Source organism: Dermochelys coriacea, chromosome 1 (genome assembly GCF_009764565.3).
Source record: "Dermochelys coriacea isolate rDerCor1 chromosome 1, rDerCor1.pri.v4, whole genome shotgun sequence".
Classification (NCBI taxonomy): Eukaryota; Metazoa; Chordata; order Testudines; family Dermochelyidae; genus Dermochelys; species Dermochelys coriacea.
This window is the reverse complement of record NC_050068.2, coordinates 80,883,962-80,907,711: the sequence shown is the minus strand read 5'-3', so window position 1 is coordinate 80,907,711 and position 23,750 is coordinate 80,883,962. Positions and strand designations below refer to the sequence as shown.

The following is a 23,750-nucleotide window of genomic DNA, read 5'->3' as shown; positions in this document are numbered from 1 at the left end:
AAGTTATGAAGGATCCTAAAAGTAAAGACAGTGAGTTTGTATTTAATGTAGAGCCAGGTCAGGCATTTAAAAAAAGGGTTGATATGATAGGGGTGATGACCCAAGAAGATTTTAGCAGCCCTATTCTTAATAGACTTAAGGGGAAGTAGGTTGCCATAGCCAAGATATAAAATGATGAGGACTTGGACAAAAGTTTGATCAGTATGGAGAGAGAGGAATGACTGGATTTTAGAGATGATGTGTAAGAAAAAATGGCAAAATATGGAAAAGACCTGATTATGTGAAACGGGAAGAGGGTTGAGTCAAAGATGACACCAGATTATAAGCCTGAGTGTAGGAATGTGTGCTTTCAGGGGTTAAGATGTAGGTGAGCGCCGTTTAAGTTGACTCATTAGACTTTTGTTTTAACTACTTTTCTTGGTTTTTGGTATCAGTACCTAAGTATCTCTTAAATATGGGCCAAGATTGGACGCTTGAAGTGCAAAAATGGCTTTTGTTTGACAACTGTAATATAATTCAGAATTAGTTACTACAGAAGCATAACAGTGAGTTTTAAAAGAGAGCATAAGTTAAATTTCTTAGGTTTCTGCTGTGTTCGACCGGAGAGTGGTTGATTTCAGTGGTGAGTAAAGTGATTACTATGTTTACAATGTATATACAGTAGCTTGCAAAATATTTTTTTGACATTGCAAAACGTTTCTCTGCAATGACAGATGCCATGTATAGGATAATATGTTTTGTTTTTTAAATCTCTTTGGTATCTCTGCTTCCAACACGCCAACAAATAAATGGAAAAGCTAATACAGGATCTCTACAGTTTTACATGGAGTCTTCACTTTTTCAACATATCAGTCTTTCAAATAAATTATGAATAGTATTAATAAGTATTTATTTAGAAGATAATACTCATTTCTGGGCAAAAAGAGAATACCAAATGGCATTTTATGAAGACATCCTTTGTTTCTCTATAGTGAAGGCTGTGCTACAGTTTACATTTAAAATAGGGGTAAAATTCTTCACCAATATTTTAATTTAGTCTCTAAACTTAACGCTCAGCTCTTCAGGGAAGCTGAATTATTAATAAAATTTGGTCAAAGATACTGTAACTTGGGCACAGCGAACATTAAAATTTAGCTGCTTTAATAATCTCTTCTCTCAAGTTGTTTTTTGGACCCGTGTATCTTAAAAAGTCTCACCACAACTACACAGATACAAGTTATAAGATCTCAGAGATAGGTCAATCATAGAAATGAGCACTGGAAGGGACCACAAAAGGTCATCTAGTTCACCCCTATGTTGAGGCAGGATTAAGTATACCTAGACCATCCCTGACAGGTCTAAAAGACTGGTCAATTTAACGAAAACCAGCTGATGGAATTAAGATTCATTAGCTATTCCTATTCTCTGATACTCAGCCTTGCAATCCTCAGATATATTCTGAGGAACCTGGGCAGCAAGATGTGTGGATATTGAGCAAAAAAAATTGGAAGGGGAGAAAAGGACTGAGCGGAGGGTCTTGGGTGAGTGTGGAGTCCAGTTTCAGGGCACCAAAGCAATGTACCGCACCAAGTAGCGGCTACTAGGTGTCAAGCAGTTCAAAGGCCAATGCCCTGATACGTTGCGGCTGAGCTCCTTCTGCGACCCGGCCCCCCAATAGCTCTGCTTCCATTCCTGTGTCCCCCTGTACAACCTCTTTTCATTTGTGTCCCCCTGTACAGCCTGTTTTCTACTGCCTAGTTTGCTTCATACAGTTCAGCTTTGCTCCCTGCTACTCTTTCCTTCTTCTTCGAGTGCTTGCTCATGTCAATTCCATTGTAGGTGTGTGCGCACCCACGTGCACGGTTGTTGGAGATTTTTGCCTTAGATTTTCTGGCGTGCCACGCTCATGCGGTAGTATATCTGGGGCCACCGACCCTACACCCTCTCGGTTCTTTCTGACCAGTTTTTCTGCCTTGAACTTTGTGACTTAGGGCTTTTGTATGTAGTTTGCATATAGTAGTGTTAAGTAGTTGTTTATTTAGTGTTAGTTAGTGGTTAGCATCCCAGGAGGGGCATGCCCCGGTCTCCCGCGTTTAAGCCCTGCTCGAAATGCAAGTGACTCGCATAGCAACTGCCTTAAGTGCGTGGGGGAGTCACACGTTAAGGATCGGTGCCAGATCTGCAAAAACTTTTGGCCCCTCACTCAAAAGGAGCAGGATACCTGCTTCAGGGCTCTCCTGATGGAAACCGCCCTCTGCCTGGCTTTCAAGCTGCCCAGGCAGGTTGCACCAAGTGCCTCTGCCTCTCTGAATAGCACACTGCCAGCGCCCAGCTCCTCCCAGCACTGTTCACCATTGCCGGTGCTGAAGAAAAATGTGAAGAAGTGATCCCCGGCACTGAGCACTAAGGTCTATGGGTCATCTACTAAGGAACCTGGACCTGGCTGCCAGGCTACTCCAGAGCCATACAATCATGCCTTCATGGTTGGAGCTCCCAGCCCCTTTAAAGGTCTGCCACTGACTCCTGGGAGCAGTATGGGACCCAGACCCCGGCCTGCACCATCATCCTCCCAGGTTCCCCATGCGCAGAGAGAGCTCAAGTCTCCTACTGCTCCAATGACAACTGCGGTGCTACAGGACCCGGCTAATGCTCCCCAAGAGGGAAAGCCTGATGTTAAGATCCCTTGGGGCAGGGAAACACCGCCGGTTGCTGGACAGAAGACAACGATCTTCACCATTGAACTGCGTCGTTGGTCATCCAGGCCGATGTCCCCAGTTCCCCTCGGCGCTACTCGCTGGCACGGGGTCAACGTTCCCCCATTATTCCTGGCACTGTTAATTTTCTTGCTGGTCATCCTCTAGGCATCAGTCCCGATTGCCGGTGCAGTGAGAATGTTCACCGTCTTGATACCGCTCTCCCTGGTACCATCAACAGTCTACTACTGCTGGTCAACAGTCAACTGTGACCACGACCAGTAAGCAAAAACAGGTGTCAGCTGCCCCTCCCTGGTCTCCAGAATGCGATTCCTCTGATTCCTCAGTTCAGCCCTTTGCTCAGGTCCCATTGATGAGATTGGGCACAAGAAATTGCTCCTTTGGCCCGTGGCAGCCCAGCCAGTGGCCAACACAGTGGCCTTATTGGAGTGCTTGGGGCGTATTGGTCACGATGATGCCCCCTTTACAGCATTCCTCGATAGCTGCAGCGGATCAGCATTTGCCAGCACAGCTGGCACCGGGCCCAGTACCAGAAGCCTGTTCAGAGATTGGGGTGGAGGAACCCATGCCCACCGCTAAGCCTCCTTCTCTGTTGGTGGTTGAGACCTCAGGACCTCCCACAGTGGTCCAGTTTTCCTAGTCATCCCTGGACAAGGCGGTCATGGGACCTTCAAGAGCTAGCCTGCTGGATGATTTCAGGGAGCATCAAGCCCTTCTCTAGCTCACAGCCGAGAACTTGGGGCTTGAGGTGCTGGAAATGGAAGAGCAGGAGGACACCCTCTTCAATGTCCTCTTGGCCTCTACGCTCACCTGGGTTGCCCTGCCCGTGCATGAAGGGGTTCTCAAGATACCCAAGGCCCTGTGGCAGACCCCCTTCCTCCATTCTTCCCACCTCAAAATGAGCCAAGAAAAAGCATTTTGTTCCGGCCAAAAGTTTCGAATACCTTTATACCCATCCTCCCCCAGCTCATTGGTCGTGTCTGTGGCCAACAAGAAGGACAAACAAGGTCCCACTTCCTTCACTCCCAAGAACAAGGAAGCCATGAAGCTCAATTTATTCAGGAGAAAAATGTATTCATCTGCCAGCCTGCAATTCCAGGTGGCAAACCATCAGGCCCTGTTGGGCAAATATAACTTTAACCTCTGGTTTCAAAAAGTTCCAGGAATCCCTCCCTCAAGGTCTGGCCCAGGAGTTTGGCACCCTGGTAGAGGGGGGTTACTGTGGCGGCCAGATGCTCCCTGCAGATGGAGTGGGATGCAGCAGACTTGCTGATTAGGGTGGAGCATCGGTGGTCATGCTGCGCAGCTACTAGCTGCAAACGGTGGGCCTCTCCCAGGAGAGGCAGACCTTGATTAAAGACCTTCCCTTTGACGGAGTTGGTCTTTTCACTTAACAAATGGACTCCAGGCTGCACGGGTTGAAGGATACTAGAGCTACCCTTTGCTTGTTGGGTGTGCACACGCCACAGTCAGCCAGGACTGCTTCTGACTGCCAAGACCCGGGCAACCTCGTCAGGCTCTACAAGAAGAAGGGATGTCAGTTTAAGCACTGGTGCACTTCCTCCTCCCATTCACCCGCCCAGCTTGGGCCTGCCAAACTTCTAGGGGGACAGAAGTGATCATTTTGAGGATGTGCTCGAGAGCAGCACCCCAGTCAGCGAACTGGATCCTGTCCCTCCCTTTTCCTCAACCACCTCTCACCCCACGACCAGGCCGAATGGTAGGGAAAGTTGGACCGCTGGGTCCTGGACATAGTAGCTGGGGGCTACACCCTACAATTTTTGGCTGCCCCTTCCCCCAATTCTCCATCCCTCTTCATGAGCAACTCCTTGTTCAGGAGGTTGAGAAGCTCCTGTGCAGGATGTTCCTCGGGACATGGTAGATTCTACTCCTGTTACTTTCTAATCCTGAAGGCCAAAGGGGGCCTTAGACCCATCCTGGACCTATGGGGCCTCAGCAAGTCTGTCAAGAAGTTGAAGTTCCGCATGATTTCCCTGGCCTCCATTATCCCTTCCCTGGATTTGGGGGACAGGTATGCCACTCTCAACTTAAAGGACTCTTACTTGCATGTCTCCATATTCCCAGGTCTCAGGCGTTTCCTGCGTTTCATAGTGGATGGGCGCCACTTCCAGTTCATGGCGCTAACCTTTGGCCTGTCCTTGGCTCCCAGGGTTTTCATGAAATGCATGGTGCTGGTGGCGGCTTACCTGAAATGTCGAGGGGTCCAGATCTTCTTGTATGTTGACGACCGGCTCATCAAGGGCAGGCCTTTGAAGCAGGTGCAAAGGAACCGTGATCTGGTCCGGTCCACCTGCAGCAACCTGGACCAGTTAATAAACACAGAAAAGTCCATGTTAACGCCAGTCTAATGAAGAGAGTTCATTGGAGTGGTTCTCGACTCCACACGGACCAGGGAATTCCTTCTGGAAGCATGTTTTCAGGCCATGTTGGACCTAGCTCTTTACGTGGTAGATCATTTGCTCACCACGGCCCATGTGTGCCTGCAACTGATGGGCCACATGGCTGCGAGCATGTACATGGTCAGCCATACCTGACTTCATCTGAGGCCTCTGCAGATATGGCTGACCTCGGTCTAAATCCCAAGCAGGCATGCCCTGGATTAAGTGGTCACAGTGCTGAGCCACATCCTCTTGTCCCTGGACTGGTGGCTGGATCCCAAGTTGGTGCCGCAAGGAGTTATCTTTGCGACCCCATCCCCATTGCTCACCTTGGTCTCGGACACGTCAAATCTGGGCTGGAGAGCCCACCTTGGTGAGCTCAACACCCAGGGCTGCTGGCTACTAAATGATCTAGCCCTTCACATCAATGTCAGGGAGCTCAGAGCGGTTCACCTGGCCTGTCAGCTTTTCTTGTCCCATCTAAGCAGCAAGGTGGTGCAGGTTCTGATGGACAATACCGCCGCAGTGTATTACATCAACAGGCGGAGTGGCGCCAGGTCTTCGGCCCCTTTGTTGGGAGGCGCTCAGCCTCTGGGACTTCTGTGGGTGGCATGCCGTTCATCTGGTAGCCACCCACCTGCCTGAAACCAAGTATGTCCTAGTAGATCACCTCAGCAAGATCTTCTCATCTCGCCACGAATAGTCACTCCACCCCGAGGTGGTGTTCCTAATCTTCTGCAGGTGGGGGACTCCCCAGGTGGACATGTTCGCGTCCAGGCAGAACAGAAAGTGCCACATGTTCTGTTCTCTGCAGGGCAGGGGCAAAGGCTCCCTGACAGACACCTTCTTGATTCCGTGGTCAGGAGTGCTGATGTGCGCCTTCCTGCCGGTGCCATTGGTCCACAGGGTCTTGCTCAAGGTGAAACAAAACAAAGCCCCAGCGTGGCATCGTCAACACTGGTTTGGCATGCTGCTGAGTCTTTCGGCAGCCGCCCTGCTGCAGCTGCCTCTTCAGCTGGATCTGATTTCCCAGAACCATGGCAGTTTGCTGCATCTGAACCAGGTGTCACTGCACCTGGCCGCTTGGCTACAGCGTGGCTGAGTATGGACAAATGGGAGTGCTCTGCTGCTGTCCCAACAGGTCCTGCTGGACAGCAGAAAACTGTCTACCAGGGCTACCTACGTGGCAAAGTGAAAGTGGTTCATGTGCTGGGCTCGGCTTGACACATTCACTCTTCAGAGGCCCCACTACAGGTCATCCTAGACTATTTGCTGCACCTTAAGCTCCAGGGCCTATCGCTTTCTTCGGTCAGGGTACACTTGGCGGCCATTTTGGCACTCTATCCTCTGTTTCAAGGCAGGACGGTCTTCGCCCATCCCATGACGGCGCGATTCTTGAAAGGTCTGGAGCACTCTACCTGTATGACTGAGACCCGGTTCTCCTTAGGGACTTGAATCTGGTACTGTCAAGGCTCATATTCTCCTCCCTCCCCCCCCTGGTCGAACCTATGGCTTCCTGCTCTCTCCTGCTTCTTTCTTGGAAGGTTTCATTCTTGGTCACTATAACTTCGGCCCGCAGGATGTATGAGATCGGGGCACTCATGTCAGAACTGCCTTATACTGACTTTTATGAGGACAAGGTCCAGTTGTGTCTGCACCTGGCTTTTCTGCCCAAGGTTATCTCCCAGTTTCACACTAGTCAAGACATTTACTTACCAGTTTTCTGTCCTAAGCCTTATACCACGGAGAAGGAATGCAGGCTCCATTCCCTGGTTGTCAGACTGCACTGGCCTTCTACATAGATAGAACAAGACTGTTCCGTAAGTCCAACGCAATTATTCGTTACTGTTGCAGACAGAATGAAGGGTTGCCCACTGTCTTCCCAGAGAATCTCGTCTTGGATCGCGGCCTGCATCCGCTACTGTTACGAGCTGGCGAAGGTGCCTATTCTGAGTATCATGACGGCTCACTCGACTAGAGCGCAGCAACCTTCCTGGCATAAGTGCTGAACCAAGAAATCTGTCTAGCTGCTACCTGGTCATCTGTCCACACATTCGCATCGCACTATGCACTTTTCCAGCAAGCTCAAGATGACACAGCCTTTGGCAGAGCCGTGCTACAAGACTGATCTGCGAGCCCACCTCCGAGGATACTGCTTGTGAGTCACCTAGAATGGAATCGACATTAGCAAGCACTTGAAGAAAAAACATTACTTACTTTTTCGTAACTGTAGTTCTTCCAGGTGTGTTGCTCATGTCCATTCCATTACTTGCCCTCCTACTCCTCTGTCAGAATTGCTGGCAAGAAGGAACTGAGAGGGCATGGGGTTGGCAGCGCCTGATATACCACCACATGAGCGCAGCACTGTAGAGGGCACCACAGCTGACCCTACGGGTACTGCTAAGGCAAAAATCTCTGACTGTGCACGTGGGCGCGCACAGACCTAGAACGGAATGGACATGAGCAACATGTCTTAAGAACAGTTACGAAAGGTAGGTAACCATTTTTTCCACAGTCCTCTGAAAGGGAGAACTATTCGTTGGGTTGTGGGAGGCAGAAATAGCAAAGAGGTTTATATATTACTTAGTGCCAGACTTATGTAATTAGATTAAGCTACCTGAAGTCAGAGTTAAGTCTGTGCATTGAAGTGTGATTGTGAGGAATTAATGTGTACATAATGTGTAAATGTTGTAACTGAAAAGGAGTCTAAGCATGTTTTGATACTAAATTGATATTTGACAAGGCATGTGAGATGAAGCTTGTGTGTGTGTTGGTTTAATCAGGTAATTTACTTAATTTTTAATAATTATGTTGATATGAAATGCAGATGAGCAAAAATAATTTTTAGTTAAATAACTGTATATAGGATAAAAATAACTCAGAATTTGCAGGGGCATGATGCGTATATTGTATCTTTTTAAAATTTTAAGTTAACTGATTTTACTTCATTGGAAAACTGTTTAATATGATTTGGTGATTTGTTATACCTATGTAATTGTTATATTTTATTCACAGAGTCTCTCTTCCAGCTTCTTCTGGAAATAACTGTTCGTAGCACTGGAGTGAATGACAGTACTGGACAATCCTTGACGGCACTTTCCTGCGCTTGCCTGTTCAGTTTGGTAGCTGCCTGGGGAGAAACAGGAAGAACACTGCAGGCAGTCTCTGCTATTCTCACCAATAATGGCAGTCATGCCTGTCAGACTATTCAGGTGTTGTACTAAACCTATTCTACATCTAGAAATTTGGTTGGTCATATGCATGAGTTCTGGAAACATTCTAATACAGAAATTAGGGCTATCAAGCAATCAAAAATATTAATTGCAATTAATCACGCTATTAAAAAAATTAAGTGGAGTTTTAATCGTATTGTTAAACAATAATAGAATATCAATTGAAATTTATTATAAATATTTTTGGATGTTTTCTACATTTTCAAATGTATTCAATTACAACACAGAATACAAAGTGTAGAGTGCTCACTTATATTTTTGTTTACAAGTATTTGCACTGTAGAAAAAACAAAAGAAAGTGTTTTCCAGTTCATCTAATACAAATACTGTAGTGCAATCTCTTTATTCAGAAAGTTGACCTTACAAATGTAGAATTATGTAAAAATAAATCTGCATTCAAAAATAAAACTATGTAAAATTTTAGAGCCCACAAGTCCACTCAGTCTTACTTCCTGTTCAGACAATCGCTTAAACAAACAAGTTTTTTACATTTGCAGGAGAAAATGCTGCCCGCTTCTTGTTTACAGTGTCACCTGAAAGTGGGAACCAACATTTGTATAGCACTGTTGTAGCTGGCATTGCAAGATATTTACATGCCAGATGCGCTGAAGATTCATATGTCTCTTCATGCTTTAACCACCATTCTAGAGGACACACGTCCATGTTGACAACGGGTTCTGCTCTATGAAAATCCAAAGCAGTGCAGACCAGCACATGTTTATTTTTATTATCTGAGTCAGAGGCAACCAGCAGGTTGATTTTCTTTTTTGGTGATTTGGGTTTTGTAGTTTCTGCATCAGAGTGTTGTCCTTTTAAGACTTCTGAAAGCATGCTCCACACCTCGTCCCTCTCAGATTTTGGAAGGCACTTCAGGTTCTTAAATCTTATGTCGAGTGCTATAGCTATCTTTAGAAATGTCACATTGGTACCTTCTTTGTGTTTTGTGAAATGTGCAGTGAAAGTGTTCTTAAAATGAACAACATGTCCTGGGGCATCATCCGAGACTGCTATAACATGAAATATATGGCAGAATGTGGGTAAAACAGAGCAGGGGACATACAATTCTCCCCCAAGGAGTTCAGTCACAAATTTAATTAATGCATTATTTTTTTAACAAGCGTCATCAGCATGGAAGCATGTCCTCTGGAATGGTGGCCGAAGCATGAAGGGGCATATGAATGTTTAGCATATCCGGCACGTAAATACCTTGCAATGCCGTCTACAAAAGTGCCCTGCAAATACCTGTTCTCACTTCCTGGTGACATTGTAAATAAGGAGAGGGCAGCATTATCTCCCATACATGTAAACAAAGTTGTTTGTCTTGGTGATTGGCTGAACAAGAAGTAGGAGTGAGTGGTCTTGTAGGCTCTGAAGTTTTATATTGTTTTGTTTTTTGAGGGAAGATTTATGTAACAAAAAAAATCTACATTTTTAAGTTGCATTTTCACGACAGATTGCACTACAGTACTTGTATGTGGTGAATTGAGAAATACTATCTTTTATCATTTTTACAGTGCAAATATTTGTAATATACACTTCGATTTCAATTACAACACAGATTACAATATATATGAAAATGCAGAAAAACATCCAAAATATTTAATAAATTTCAGTTGGCATTCTGTTTAACAGTGCAGTTAAAACTGCTATTAATCGCGAATAATTTTTTTGAGTTAATTGCATGAGTTAAGTGCGATTAATTGATAGCCCCAACAGAAATACATTCAAATTTACTGGCTTCATTCACTCTTGAAATCAGTTTTGAGATGGAGAAGAGGAGATCCATTTTGGATTGCCAAGCATATTTTGGAGTGAATCAGTTGGAGTTAGTAGGAAGTAAATCTTACCTCTTTTCATGTATTTCTCATTAGTAAGAATGAAAACATAAATTAAGGCTTAAATTTTAGTAAAACAGCTTTTTCAGAGATGCAGAGTAGTTGTAGCTGTGTTCGTCCAAGGATATTAGGGAGGGAAGGTAGGTGAGGTAATCTCTTATTGGACCAACTTGTGTGTCTCACCAACTGAAGTTGTTACAATAAAATATATTATTACCTCACCCACATCGTGTGTCTAACATTTTCAGACCCAGGATTAGTGACTAAAGCTTTATTTTTACCTCTGTATGTTGCTTAAGTTGTAATGTTTTGTACCATCTCATAGGGTTTTCTTTACCATTTGATAGGTGCCAACTATCTTAAACTCTCTTCAGCGGAGTGTTCAGGCAGTTCTGGTGGGCAAAATCCAAATCCAGGACTGGTTCAGTAATGGGATAAAGAAAGCAGCCCTGATGCACAAATGGCCATTGAAAGAAATTTCTGTAGATGAAGATGACCATTGTCTGCTTCAGAATGATGGTTTCTTCCTGTACCTTTTATGCAAAGATGGACTTTACAAAATCGGCTCTGGCTACAGTGGGACAGTGAGGGTAATGTGACTCCTGAAAACTCATGATAGCAGTTGAAAAAATTTAATTTTAAATGACATTTTATGGTGTCTTGCTTGACTTTTAGATTGTCTTGTAACTTAGAAATACTGATGATTTTTTAAATGTATTGATTTTAAAATTCTTGTAGTGTTTGTTCACCAGCTTCTCATTTCTTGTTCTGTTCATTTCTCATCGCTGTAGAAGATAATGTTGCTAGATGATAAAAAAAAAAAAAATTAACTATAAAACTGTCGTTCTAACAATTGTCAAACTAACTTTTTTGTTACCTTACAGGGTCATATATACAATTCTACATCCCGCATCAAAAACAGAAAAGAAAAAAAGTCTTGGTTAGGGTATGCTCAGGTAGGAGAATACATAAAACCAAAAAACATAAGAATTAACTTAATATTTAATTCAAATGTAGCACAGTTTAGGACAGCTTTATACAAGTATTACAGCGTTCCTTTCTATCTGGCTGTAAAATAATAAAGCCAGTCCAGTGTAGTTAAAAATTCTGTTGTGGATAGGGGAGGGACCTCTTCTTTTTTCTTTTTTTTTTATGCTGGCAGATTAAAAAAGGGATAATGCAGTCTCTGCTTTAGCCAGACTATATTGCAATATTATCTTTAAAATTTGAAGATCTTGTACTGTTTTGTTTCTGAATTCTGTAATAAGATGTAATAAATTTTGTATTTCCCTTTTAGGCTGTCAAGCCAAAAAGTATTAAATATATGGCTTTGTGGTTATAAAGCAGTACAACTATTAGACTATTGTATTGGACTATTTAGACTATTGTTTTAGACTGTTGTATTGGAAAGCTCAATTACTGTTTCTAATATAACCATGAATGGCATGTTTAGTTACCAGTAAGGGTTTTTTTCAGTAGTGTTTTACTACTTCATTTATTTTTGAGCTATTTTCTTAGCAAGTTTTATTACATCTTAATCATTTTGAGCTCAAATAATCCAGTGCATTTTAAGCATCATATAATCGCTTTGTGAAACTGCTGACTTTCTCAGTCTTTTATCTTTGAAATTAAATACTACTTTCAAAAATATATACTATAGTATTACATTTATTCCATTTGTACAGTATATCATTTTTTGTTTAACATTTTAACAAATATATTATCAAAATATGTATTAACACAAAATATCAATGCAGGAAGATGTGTTCCATCTGTAGCATTTTTCTGTCTATAGCAGAGTAATGCGGTCAACACAATCTCACTATTTCTAAATTTCTTTTCCATAGACAGTCTTGTCTATATTTCATATTTGTACTACTTAAACCTCCCTGATTGGCATCTGAAGAAACTTGTAATTCAGCCTGGGAGAGTACATATGTTTACAGGATGGTCCATGGGCACTCCACAGCAGTACTCTATACTTGGGCTACTGCTATGTACAGGGCTTCTCCAGGAGGTGAAGAGATGCTGTTCTTGGGGAAGCCATGGAGGATGAAATCTGTAGTCCTGAAGCATGTCCCTCATGCAGCCTGCAAAGGTTGAGAGGAGAGGAGGAACGTTACAGCAAACTATTGGATGTAACCATGTGTGTTGGGGTTGCTGTTATCAGAATTGCTGTGTCTTTTGGAGAGATCTTCACTGTAGTGCTTGAGGACAAAAGAAATACACTGGATCTTGTTTTTTTGTAAAGCGATTTTTACCTAGTAGGTGACACTATGGTATAAATAGGAATACATAACAGTAAACAACACTCAAAAATTCCATTAACCTTTTAATACATTGATCTACATTCATGTCTCTAATACACAGATTTGAACAGTTGCTTTTGTAATTGCATCTTATTCCTATGAAGAGAATACTGGAGAGGGAGCATGTGGCTTCCAGAGCACAATGTCACCATTCTGGTGCACAAGAAAGTAGGAATTACAGAGTGTGTTCAACTCTCATTTTGTATTAAAATTAGCATAGAGAATAAAGTATGAACCTGAAGATGAGAAAAATCTGATTTTGAAAACAAATAGCTAATGGGGGAAAAAAGTAAATGATTATCAGTTTGACAGTATCCCTTTAAAAGTGTTTATGAAGGTTATACTTTCATTCTAATGTCTTTTTCTTTTTAATTTACCAGAGTTATTTGTTGTATAGAGATGTGAACAATCACAGTATGACAGCCATAAGAATAAATCCTGAAACCTTGGAACAAGAGGGTACAGTTGCTTTGCCAGGTAGGAAATTCTAGACGTTACCAAGAGTGGTGGGAATACTTAAGGGACATCATACTCTGAAGATCAACAGATAGGGGCTCTGCTAGAGAAGTAATTCATGGATTTTAAGGTCAGAAAGGAGCTTTGTCACCAAGTCTGACCTCTAGATAACTTTGGCCACAATACTTCACCCAGACATTTCTATATCTATTCCACCAGCTTGGTGAAATTAGAGCATAACTCTTAAGGCTGTGTACACACTACAGCTTATGTTGGTATAAGTATTGTTGCTTAGAGGTCTGAATAAGCCACTCCCCTGAGTGATGTAAGTGGCAGTTAGGTCGGTGTAAATGTGGACAGTGCAATGTCAGTGGGATAGGCTCTCCTGCTGACATAGTTGCTGCCACTTGTGGGGGACTGGAGTAATTAAGTTGATGGGAGAGCTCTCTCCTGTCTGCTTAGTGTCTGCAGTAGCAGTACTACAGCAGCGCAGTTGCACACTGTAAGCTCTTTAGTATTGCCATAGCCTCAGAAACACATCCAGTCTTGACATAAAGACTCCAAATAGTATAGAATACACACATCCTTTGATGATGTCTCCCAATGTTTGTTTACCCTCACTGTTAAAAATTTGTATTTATTTGCAGGTTGAACTTCAGGAAGTGGACTTTATTATGCCTTATCTGCTAAAGAGCCCTCTAGTATCCAATATCTTTTCCCTGACTAAAAACTTAGACTGTGATTATATTTTCTTTTAATTTTCTCCTCTGAGCTTGAGCTCCTTTAGCTTCTGACTGTAAAGCTTTTTCACTATACCGTAAGTATTTCTTGTAGGTGAAAGTATGTACCAGAGCCAAAGGAGACTATTGAAAACTGAATGCCACTAAACTCCCGAATATGCAAATCTGGGACAGTGGTTTTCAACCTTCTTTATTTGTGGACCCCTGAAAATTTCAAATGGAGGTGTGGACCCCTTTGGAAATCTTGGATATAGTCTGCGGACCCTAGGTTGAAATCCACTATGAAGTGAGCTGTAGCTCACGAAAGCTTATGCTCAAATAAATTTGTTAGTCTCTAAGGTGCCACGAGTACTCTTCCTCCCCCCCCCCCCCCCCCGAATACAGACTAACACGGCTGCTACTCTGAAACCTGTCACTGTTCTATGGTTCAACAATCTTTCACAGACCCTTAGTATAGTGTTAGTTAGATTTAGTGTTAGTTAGTTGTAGTTTAAGTATTTCCCTAGTGATATCCTCACCAGGTTTTAAACATTGTCTGTCATGTGGGGGAGTGATTCCCCAACGACGATTGCTACACATGGTGCTTGCTGTGCCTAGGCAAAGCCCATGGTGAGGAGCAGTGTTTGATTTGCAAAACGTTCACAAAATGGATTCAAGTGGTGAGAGATCTTTATCTGAAGCTGCACTTGCTCGAACAGGCCATGAGGCCTACATTAGCACCGAGGCCCTTGTCATCCTGTGGTTCTGAGTGCTGCCACTTTGCATCCGGGAGCTGGTGCCGCTCCAACGAGGTGGATTAGTCGCTGAGGAAAAGGTCATATAAGACCGACTGAAGCCATTTCATTCCCTTGGGGAATCATCTTCCTCTGCCAGAAGAAGCGTGGATAGGCGTGGGGTGAATGCTGGTGTGTGGGATGGGGCAGGTTCCATCAACTGCTCTGGTACTACAAAAGGAGGTCAGAGACCCTGTACCATTGACTCCAGTTCTAGCCCTGAGGTGTCCGTTTGGGTGATGCTGGCACCAACTGTTTCCGTACTGGTGGCGTAACAGGCATAGCAAATCTCTGCCTATCTGTCTAGACCTCGCCCTTGACCCAGGACTTTGACAGGTCTATGTGCTTTATAGCCCTGTTAGCTGGCTGGGTAGCTGAACCTTTGAGTCTGTTGGCACTGTACCCCGATGTTTCCCTTTTACAGTCAGTAGAAGTGGGGTAGATTCTGGGCTTGGTTCAAGGGACCTCCTTCACATTGGGAGCGTCTTCAGCAACCCTGTGACTGGTGCTGCTGATGTTACTATAGTGGCACTCACTGCCATCCGCTTTGGAACTGTCAGTTACCTTGGTACTGCTGCCAACTTCATTGTCAACACCACTTCTGGCACCGGAAATGGTGGAAATGTAGTTGGTGCCACTGGTATTGTTTCTACCATTAGCACCAGCTCCCTCTTTATTCTGGGCTATGGTTGAGTTGGACTGTTTGCACTGTTAGGGCTGGCTCCACTATTATTCCCCTGAAGCCTTGGAAGCTTCGGCATCCCAGTCAGGATCTTCCTTCTCTCATTCTCCATCACTTGACCCACATTGAGGCCATTCATGGAGCACTATGGGTACCAGGACTAGTGCTTGTCTCAGGGTTGGGATGGGGGCCCTGGGCCTGGCACCTACTGGCCACTAATGCCTTACCCATGTCAGTGGCCTCTGTAGAATCCATGCGACTCTCCTCAGTCGTGGAGGTCCCACTCGTCATCTCGCTTGAAGGTGAGATTACCGACGTGGTCTGTAGCTGCGGTCATTGAGCTGCCAGAGGCCCAGAAACTGGTGAACCTTTCCCTTGTGGAATCTCTAGGGTGGTCCTGTCCAGGTCCATCAGTTCTGGAGCAGGATCCTGCTCTGGTACAGTAAACCGCTTCATCTTTGTTCCCAGATGATTCAGCGGTACCTAGCTCTTCCTCCCTTTTGGTGTTGGAGGACTTCAAGTCATAACAGGATCTTTTGTGGAGCTAAGCTGCTTCCTTGGGTATTCAACCAGAATTCCTGCAGTAGAACACCTACAAGTTAGTGGGTATCTTGTGGCCATCTATTCTTGGGAGAGTCTCCCTCCCTATTAATGATGCCCTCATTGAGCCTGTTAAGGTCTTCTGGAGCATGCTGGCTTCAGTACCACTTACAGCAAAGCACATGGAGAAATACTACTTTGTTGCAGTGCAGGGATTTGAGGGATTTCACTTCCATCTGGCCCCAAATTCCCTAATCATAACTGCAGTGAATGATAGAGCTAAGCAGGGCAGTTTAAGTGTACTCCCAAGAATAAGGATTCTAAATGAATGGACCTGATGTTCAGGAAGATTTACTCCTCCTGTTCCTTGCAGATGCGAATTGTTAACCAGCAGGCACTGCTGTCCAAGTACGGCTTTGTGAACTGGACAGCTATGTCTGAGTTTGCAGGCCAACTGCTTGAAGCGTTGAGAGGAATTTGGAGCATTTGTAACCGAAGGCTACTTGCTGGCTAAGACTTCGTTGCAGTCTGTGCTGGACATTGCAGATACTTAGGCTAGAGTGATGTCCTTGGTGGTGACCATGAGAAAGGCTTCCTGTCTACAGAATTTGGGCATTGTTCCTGATGTGCAACAGGCCATAGAGGATTTTCCCTTCAATGGCCAAGCATTGTTTTCAGACAAGACGGATGACACTCTGCGCTCCTTCAAGGATTCTCTGGCTACCCTACATTCCTTGGGTGTATGTAAGCTGGGGGTATAGAGGTGCCACTACGGTGGTGATCATCAGAAGCAGTATTGTCCACAGCACATATTTGACAGGTTTCAGAGTAGCAGCCGTGTTAGTCTGTATTCGCAAAAAGAAAAGGAGTACTTGTGGCACCTTAGAGACTAACGAATTTATTTGAGCATAAGCTGTCGTGAGCTACAGCTCACTTCATCGGATGCATTTGGTGGGGGAAAAAAAATGCATTCCACGAAATGCATCCGATGAAGTGAGCTGTAGCTCACGACAGCTTATGCTCAAATAAATTCGTTAGTCTCTAAGGTGCCACAAGTACTCCTTTTCTTTTAGCACATATTTGGGCAGCCTTTCCTGATCCAGAGACAGTGAGACTAACCCAGATAATGGTATAGATCCCATAGGAGGAGGCAGTCTGGTCTGTTGTTCATCCATTCTACGCACCCTCCCCTGGCACCTCCCAAGTGCCCATATTGAATGCTTGGTTCAGAGAAGTGTTCCAGTTGGCTGTTGTGCTTTCACAATGCTTGGGGCTCTGTCATCACTGACAGCAGGGTCCTAAGCTCCAGCAGACTGCTATACCATCTAGTTCCTGTCCACCCATCTTTCTTGGACCCTCTCACAAGATACTGCTTGTCAAGCAGGTTTGCTCTCTGCTGGCTTTCTAAGAGTGGTGGAGGAGGTTCTTTTGGGACACTGGGGTCATGGCTTCTATTTCCAGTACTTTGTGGTTCCCAGATGCAAGGGAGGAGGGGTTAGACCCATACTCGATCTTCGCTGCATCAACAAATACATCTATGAGATTCTGAATACTCGTTCTATCAACTGTCCTCCCCGTGTTGTCTTCGAATGACTGGTTTGCTGCCTGGGACCTTCAGGATGCCTTCTTTCAGGCCATAGAAAATTCCTTCGATTTTTATTGTAGTAGAGTTCCATTTTCAGTATATGGTGCTTCCATTTGGCCTATCTTCTGCCCCTTGGGTTTCTACCAAATGCATGGTTGTCATGACAGCATATCTTAGGAAGAAAAGAATCCATATCTGTACTGTGGTTACTGTGGGGTAGGTCCAGAAAGGAAGTTTTCTCATGTCGCCACTACACTGTGCTTGCTTGACTGTCTGGGTCTCATCCTAAACATCAGGAAATCAACTTTGGTTTCTGCTCAGATAATCAAGTTCATTGGGGCCAGAATATAGACTGAGTTTGAGAGCATTTCTGCCAACTGACTGACCATTTTCTGTTGATTCATCACCTTTGAATCAGTCTGCAGTCTCAGCCTTCCCATACAGTTCAACTGTGCTCCTGGGCTGCATGTCTGCTTGCATGCAGGTGGTCTAGCTTGCAAGATTGTGTTCACCCCATCCAAATGTGGCTCAGGATGGTTTATCATCTGACTCTTCACCCCCTGGACAGGTTGGCCTGCCTTCCTCAACTGGTCCTGGACTCCTTGCAGTGGTGGATGCTTCCAGAGAATGTTTGTGAGGGTGTTCCCTTTGTCTGGCCCTTATCAACCAGGTCTGTTGTCACTGACGCCCCCCTGATGGGTCGGGGACCTGAGGTCACTGCAAGTTCAAGGTCTGTGGTTGAGCAAGAGTCCTCTCTGCATATCAACATGCTGGAGCTTCAGGCCATCTACAATGCATGTCGCACTTTACTGTACTGTATCAGGGTCTCAGTGGTTCACATACTTACCGACAGTTTCACCACAGTGCATTATGTGAACAAGGAACGGGGAGCATACTCCTAGATGCTCTGCCAAGAGGCAGTCATGTTGTGGTAGTTCTGCACTGAGGAGAGCATTACTCCATTAGCCAATCGTTTGTCCAAGGTCCAGAATCATCTCACAGAGCACCTCAGCAGGAATTTTTCCCCAAGTCAAAAAGTGGTCTCTGAATACTAGTGTTCTCTGGGTCATCTTTGTAGCTTTGGGCATCCCAACAATTGATCTGTTTGCTATGAGGGACAACAGGAAATGTCATCTGTTCTGCTCTTGAAGGGTCCTCTGTCCAGGCTCCCTGTCCAATGCTTTCCATCTCAGCTGGCAGTCAGCTCTCCTCTATGCTTTCGACCCAATCCTGATCATCCCACAGGTCATCCTCAAGCCAAAGGTGGGTTGGGTTTTTTCTCACTGCCCTGGTGTGGCTGAGGAGTGCTGTTCCCTGACCTTCTTGCGCTATCAGTTCAGCCTCCCATACCACTTCCTCTCCATCCCGACCTAGTTACTAAGTATTATGGCCATACATTGGATCCCATCCTCAGGTCCCTGCAACTAACGGCGTGGCTACTTCATGGCTAAATGAGAGGAAGAGAGCGGTGGTTGGTAGCTGTTCAGCAGGTCCTACCCAACAATAGAAAACCCTCTACCAAAATGGTCTATTCAGCGAAATGGAAGCAATTTTCAGTATGGTCATTGGCCCTTGGAGTTCAACTGACGTGGCTTCTATCCAGAACATCTTGGGAGTACTTGCTGTAGTTAGTTGTTGGGACTGGCATTTGGCTCACTGACAGTGAATTGCACAGCGATATATGCCTTTCAGCTCCCATTCAAGGAAGATCAGTCTTCCCCAGTACCATGGTAGGAAGATTCTTAAAAGGGCTTCTTCATCTCCATCTTCCTGTCCGAGAGCCAAGCAGCTTTAATCGGACCTCATTTAGATCCCCTGGAATCCTGTCCCTTTCTGGTTTTGTGTCAGAAAACTGCATACCTTATAGTGTTAACATCCATAAGGAGTACATGTGGGTTGCAGGCTCTGATGGCAGAGCCTCCTTACACACAGTTCTCCAAGGACAAGGTGACTTTACGACCACAGCCTGAGGAAACACTTGACATAAAAAATTTCAGATCAAATTAGGTAAAGATTGGCCAAGATATAAAAAACTAAAAACAGGGTATTACAATGGGAAGTGTCAGGCAACCTTAATAATGATTGTGCTACCAATACTGAATAAAAAAGAACTATCTCATTGGGTGGCCTTCTCCTTAAAGCTACTGGCTCCAATAAAATGTTTTTACTTAAAATTGCAAGTTTATATCCCTAACAGACATCTTGTTAGATTTTAAGCTTGTTCATAGTAGTCTGGGTTACCCATCACATATATACTGCTATTATGCTAAGCATCTAGTATTGTGGAAACCCCCTTTGCTCCAGATGCTGTGTGGTTTTAATAATTATAAAAGAAGATAGTAGTAAACATTGCATTTTTTTTTGGAAGTTTTGGTGCATATTCATTATTAAAACATGAAGAGAAAATTTTTTGGAAAGAAAAATCCTAGTAAAGAAGAACATGTAAAAACTCTAGTTTATATTCTGCAAAAATGGACTTTTAAATTTGGTTGCTTTTTGGGCATCCTCCTTTAACACCAGTGATAGTCCTTTGGCAAAGATACGGAGTAGAATGTCTTTAATTGAGGTGAATTAATGCATTTTTTTCTTTCCTATACAGATTGCAACACTGAAGGGCAGAATATCCTTTTCACTGATGGAGAGTACATTAATCAGATAGCAGCTTCTAGAGATGTAAGTATTCAATGTGTAGTGTAGACATTTTGTTTTTTTTCTCAGCCAACACAAATGTCACTGAACTAAGTGGTCGTCTTTCAGATAAAAAGACTGACTCCTTTTGGCTAGTGTAGATAAAGGCAAAAACACATAGCTAGAGAAAATGAAAAATTGCTAGGCATCTGTCAAAACCTTAGATTTCATACTGCATCTTCAATTGTGACAAAATATCCTTTTCAGACGTATATTTTATAATCAGTTTGGTAGCTCTGCTTCTATACATGAGATTTTGTGGGCTGAAAAGTTTGTTTATTTTAATGTGGCTGGCTGGACTTCCTTGCCGTTCTACTCATATACAGCATGACCTATTTTCAAGGTAATTTGAGTGATGCTTTTCAGTAAAGCGTGTTCTGTTTCAAAAGAACACTGAGGCTAAAAGGGACATACTTTTAACTATTGTGCCATTTGGAGTTTCTTCACTTTATGATGATTTCTGCATTTCTTTTTAAAACAGGTTTCCTTCAGATAAGGTAGTAAAAAATTGTACACTTACTGTGATGGATTGAATTCTAGTGTGACATTTGGGAGTAGTATCAGGTTTCATTTTCTGTTGTTGAATAAATGATGGATAATTTTTAATTTCATTAGAGGCAGCATTGTCTTGGCAGGAGAAGGGGAAACAATCTAATAGCAAAACCGTGATTGGCTGCTCATCCTACAGTAAAATTAAACACTATAAGCAAACATTTGGTTTTTAAAGCCCCCTACACAAATTCATTGGGTGAGATCTTTCAGCAGGGATTGCTATTAATTTGGCAAGTTTATGGAAAGGGTTTATCTCGTGAAAAATGAGTTAGGCAATGAGTTAAGTGATCTAGGTGTTCTCTTTCTGACTCTGCCATGGATTTCCTGTGTAACTGTTGCAGTTCATTTAACATTTGCTTCAGTTTCCCATCTGTAAAACGCTGTCCTTATACTTCCTTTCTTTGAAGAGGTGTTGAGGTATAGCCCACTTACGTTTTGTTTGTAAAGTGGTTGTCTGCAAGCCATTAAGTACAAAGTATTATATTACTATTAGGAATATCTACCTTCATGGATAATCCTTTAAAAATAGTTACCTACCCTTATGGATTTTCTATCCAGTTTATTCATTTTTAAAAAGGCCTTTTGCATTGCTATACTTTCTAAAACTATATGTAAAACCATTCTTCTCTACACACTTGGCATACTACATTTGAGCCAAGTGTGTGGAGAAGAATGGTTTTATGCATACATTTGGGCATACCTACAGATACCTCATCCTCAAATGTGAATTTCATTTTTGTGTTTTTTTTTATACTGTAGGAACAGAATGTGGGGACAGGTGTTGGTTTCAGATTCTCCTTTCATTCATGTAACTGAAAATTGACTTCAGCACACACGTATCAAACTTCCTTAAGTTAACAGTAAAAAGCTGTTAATATGTGGTTTAGTGGTCTTGTTTCAGTTCATTATAAAGAATCTGGAGATGTGAAGTCTGGACCTAGATACAGAGCTGAAGTTCCTCAAAATTTGGGGAAGTTTGTCTGTGGGATTCTATTTCAGATCTATTACAAAAAGTAATTTTCTCTCTGATACTCGCCTTCTTGTCAACTGTTAAGAACAGGCCACTTCCACCTTGATTGAATTGGCCTCGTTAGGACTGATTCTCCCCCCCCACACACTTAGTAAGGCAAGTCCCATCTTTTCATGTGCTGTAATATATATACTGCTTACTGTATTTTTCACTCCATGCATCTGATGAAGTGGGTTTTAGCTCAAGAAGGCTTATGCCCAAATAAATTTGTTAGTCTCTAAGATGCCACAAGGACTCCTCATTGTTTTTTGTTGATACAGACTAACACGGCTACCACTCTGAAATCTGTATTTCAGATCTGTTTTGTGTATTTACGTGGTGGGGTGTGTGTGTGTGTGTGTGTGTGTGTGTGTTTTTTGTTGCTATGCCAAGTTCTTTATAGTGTTCAAGTGGAATAGTTAGTACCATATTTAAATTTTGTGTGTGATCTTTTCCAAATGGCAACTGAGAAAACTCATCTCATATTCTACTTTCATTATATTTTAAAACACCTTCTAATTTTCAAGGTTTTGGAATTTTTTTTTTAAAGCGTTACTTTTTTGTAATTTCCAGCAGTAAAAATGGAAGAATGGATTGAACTTCACATTGCACAGATTGACCTGACTTTTTTGAATACACTGCTGAATTTTTTTAGCAGCTGAAAATTGGAGTATATAGCTTGTTGAATACTTGTCTTTTTTAACATAGGCATTCTTTTAATCTCTGATGTCAGTGTAGTCAGTGCTCTGATTCTTATCTAACGTTTCTCTTTCCGTGTATGCTATTTCGCTGTTAAGAAAAACGAAGTTGGTATGAGGGGGAAAACCCAATTGCTTAGGTTGTGACACAAATAAATCAGTTTTGATTCTAGCCTTGATTCATTTCTATTTGAGGGGAGCAAACAGATCTGTTAAGATAGGTAATATGTATCTATGGACAAGAGTTACAAAAGTCATGTTACAGTTTTCATGTTGGCTTAAAAGTATGTTATCTGTGTTATCTGACAATGTTAAATTATTTGTAGCAAGAGAAATACCAGACTCGGACCATTTTGTTGGTTTTCTTATGCACACTTACTTAGCTGTTATGAAATGAACCATAAAATGTTTACTTAAAGCCTTTTAGGAAACGTACACTGTGAAGCTGCCAAGACTAAAAATTGGTCAGCATAACTTTTGTCCCATGGAATAAACATTAAAAGACAACACGTGCCACAGTTTTATTAGTTTCAATAACTTGTGTGTCTTGGTTTGGATTTTAATACATTTGAAGCAGAAACAGTTATGTTTGAAAAAGTACCTTTTTTAGGCCTATCTCTTTAGATCTCTAAAACATTACTTGTCTTTTATTCTTTTTACACTTTTTTCACCAATTATTAGTCACTTTTCTACCTTTAAACCCCTCCATAATTTTGTCAGCGTGTTGCCTACTGATTTGTTTTGAAGGATGACTGAGATGCACAGTATACTCTTCGCAGGGTGAGATTAAATCAGACTTACTTGTGGCACAGAAACTAACTAAAATGTTTGTTTAATGGTTTAAATGATTTATTTGTTACAGGATGGCTTTGTAGTTCGAATATTTGCAACAAGTACGGAGCCAGTACTGCAACAAGAACTGCAGCTTAAACTTGCTAGAAAGTGCTTACATGCCTGTGGTATCTCATTATTTGATCTGGAGAAAGACTTGCACATTATCAGTAAGGCTTCATTTTGTAATGTCTTCTTCTTTCAACATTATAAGTGGTTTATAGTACAAACTTCGTACTATAATTCAAACCGATATATAAAAGTGAACAAGAACAAGTAAGGGGAGCAGCAGTGGTCTTTTCCGACTGAGAGCTCCATTCAGGAGTGGTGGAAGCTCACTAAAAGTTGGTGGTCCACCTGCGCCTGAACCGCCACTTATGCTGCCCCTTCTCCAAGATCCCACCCCCCGCTTGCTCCTCTCCACCCCCACCCCTGGGGCTATGCTCCCTCTCCCCGCCACCCCCCTGTTCCAGTGTCCCTGGCTCCATTACAAATATACTGATGACTACTAACATGGACCTTCATAGTTCTGAAACCCATGCCCATATTGGTTTGTAGCAATCAACTTTATCCTATGTAAAAAAGGATCATTATTTAAAATAAGTTAGCCATGCCTCTACACTTGGAATCCATTTGGATTTAAAGTGAAACATAGTTGTCCTTTTGGAATTAGTTTAAAACTTTCCCATTGTAATGAAAGTAATTGAAGATATACTTTGTGAAAATG

General features: G+C 42.9%; 1 protein-coding gene across 26 annotated transcripts in view; it reads left to right on the top strand.

The window, feature by feature from the left end:
• The window catches only part of MYCBP2 (MYC binding protein 2), a 444,438-nt gene that overhangs the window by 78,304 nt on the left and 342,384 nt on the right, over positions 1 to 23,750 (top strand). For all 26 annotated transcript variants that reach the window (XM_038370114.2, XM_043504638.1, XM_043504632.1 and 23 more), the window contains exons 5-10: positions 8,108 to 8,304; positions 10,508 to 10,750; positions 11,045 to 11,116; positions 12,850 to 12,946; positions 19,845 to 19,918; positions 23,055 to 23,193. In XM_038370114.2, the coding sequence (XP_038226042.1) occupies positions 8,108 to 8,304; positions 10,508 to 10,750; positions 11,045 to 11,116; positions 12,850 to 12,946; positions 19,845 to 19,918; positions 23,055 to 23,193 (822 nt within the window). The remainder of the gene's footprint in view (positions 1 to 8,107; positions 8,305 to 10,507; positions 10,751 to 11,044; positions 11,117 to 12,849; positions 12,947 to 19,844; positions 19,919 to 23,054; positions 23,194 to 23,750) is intronic.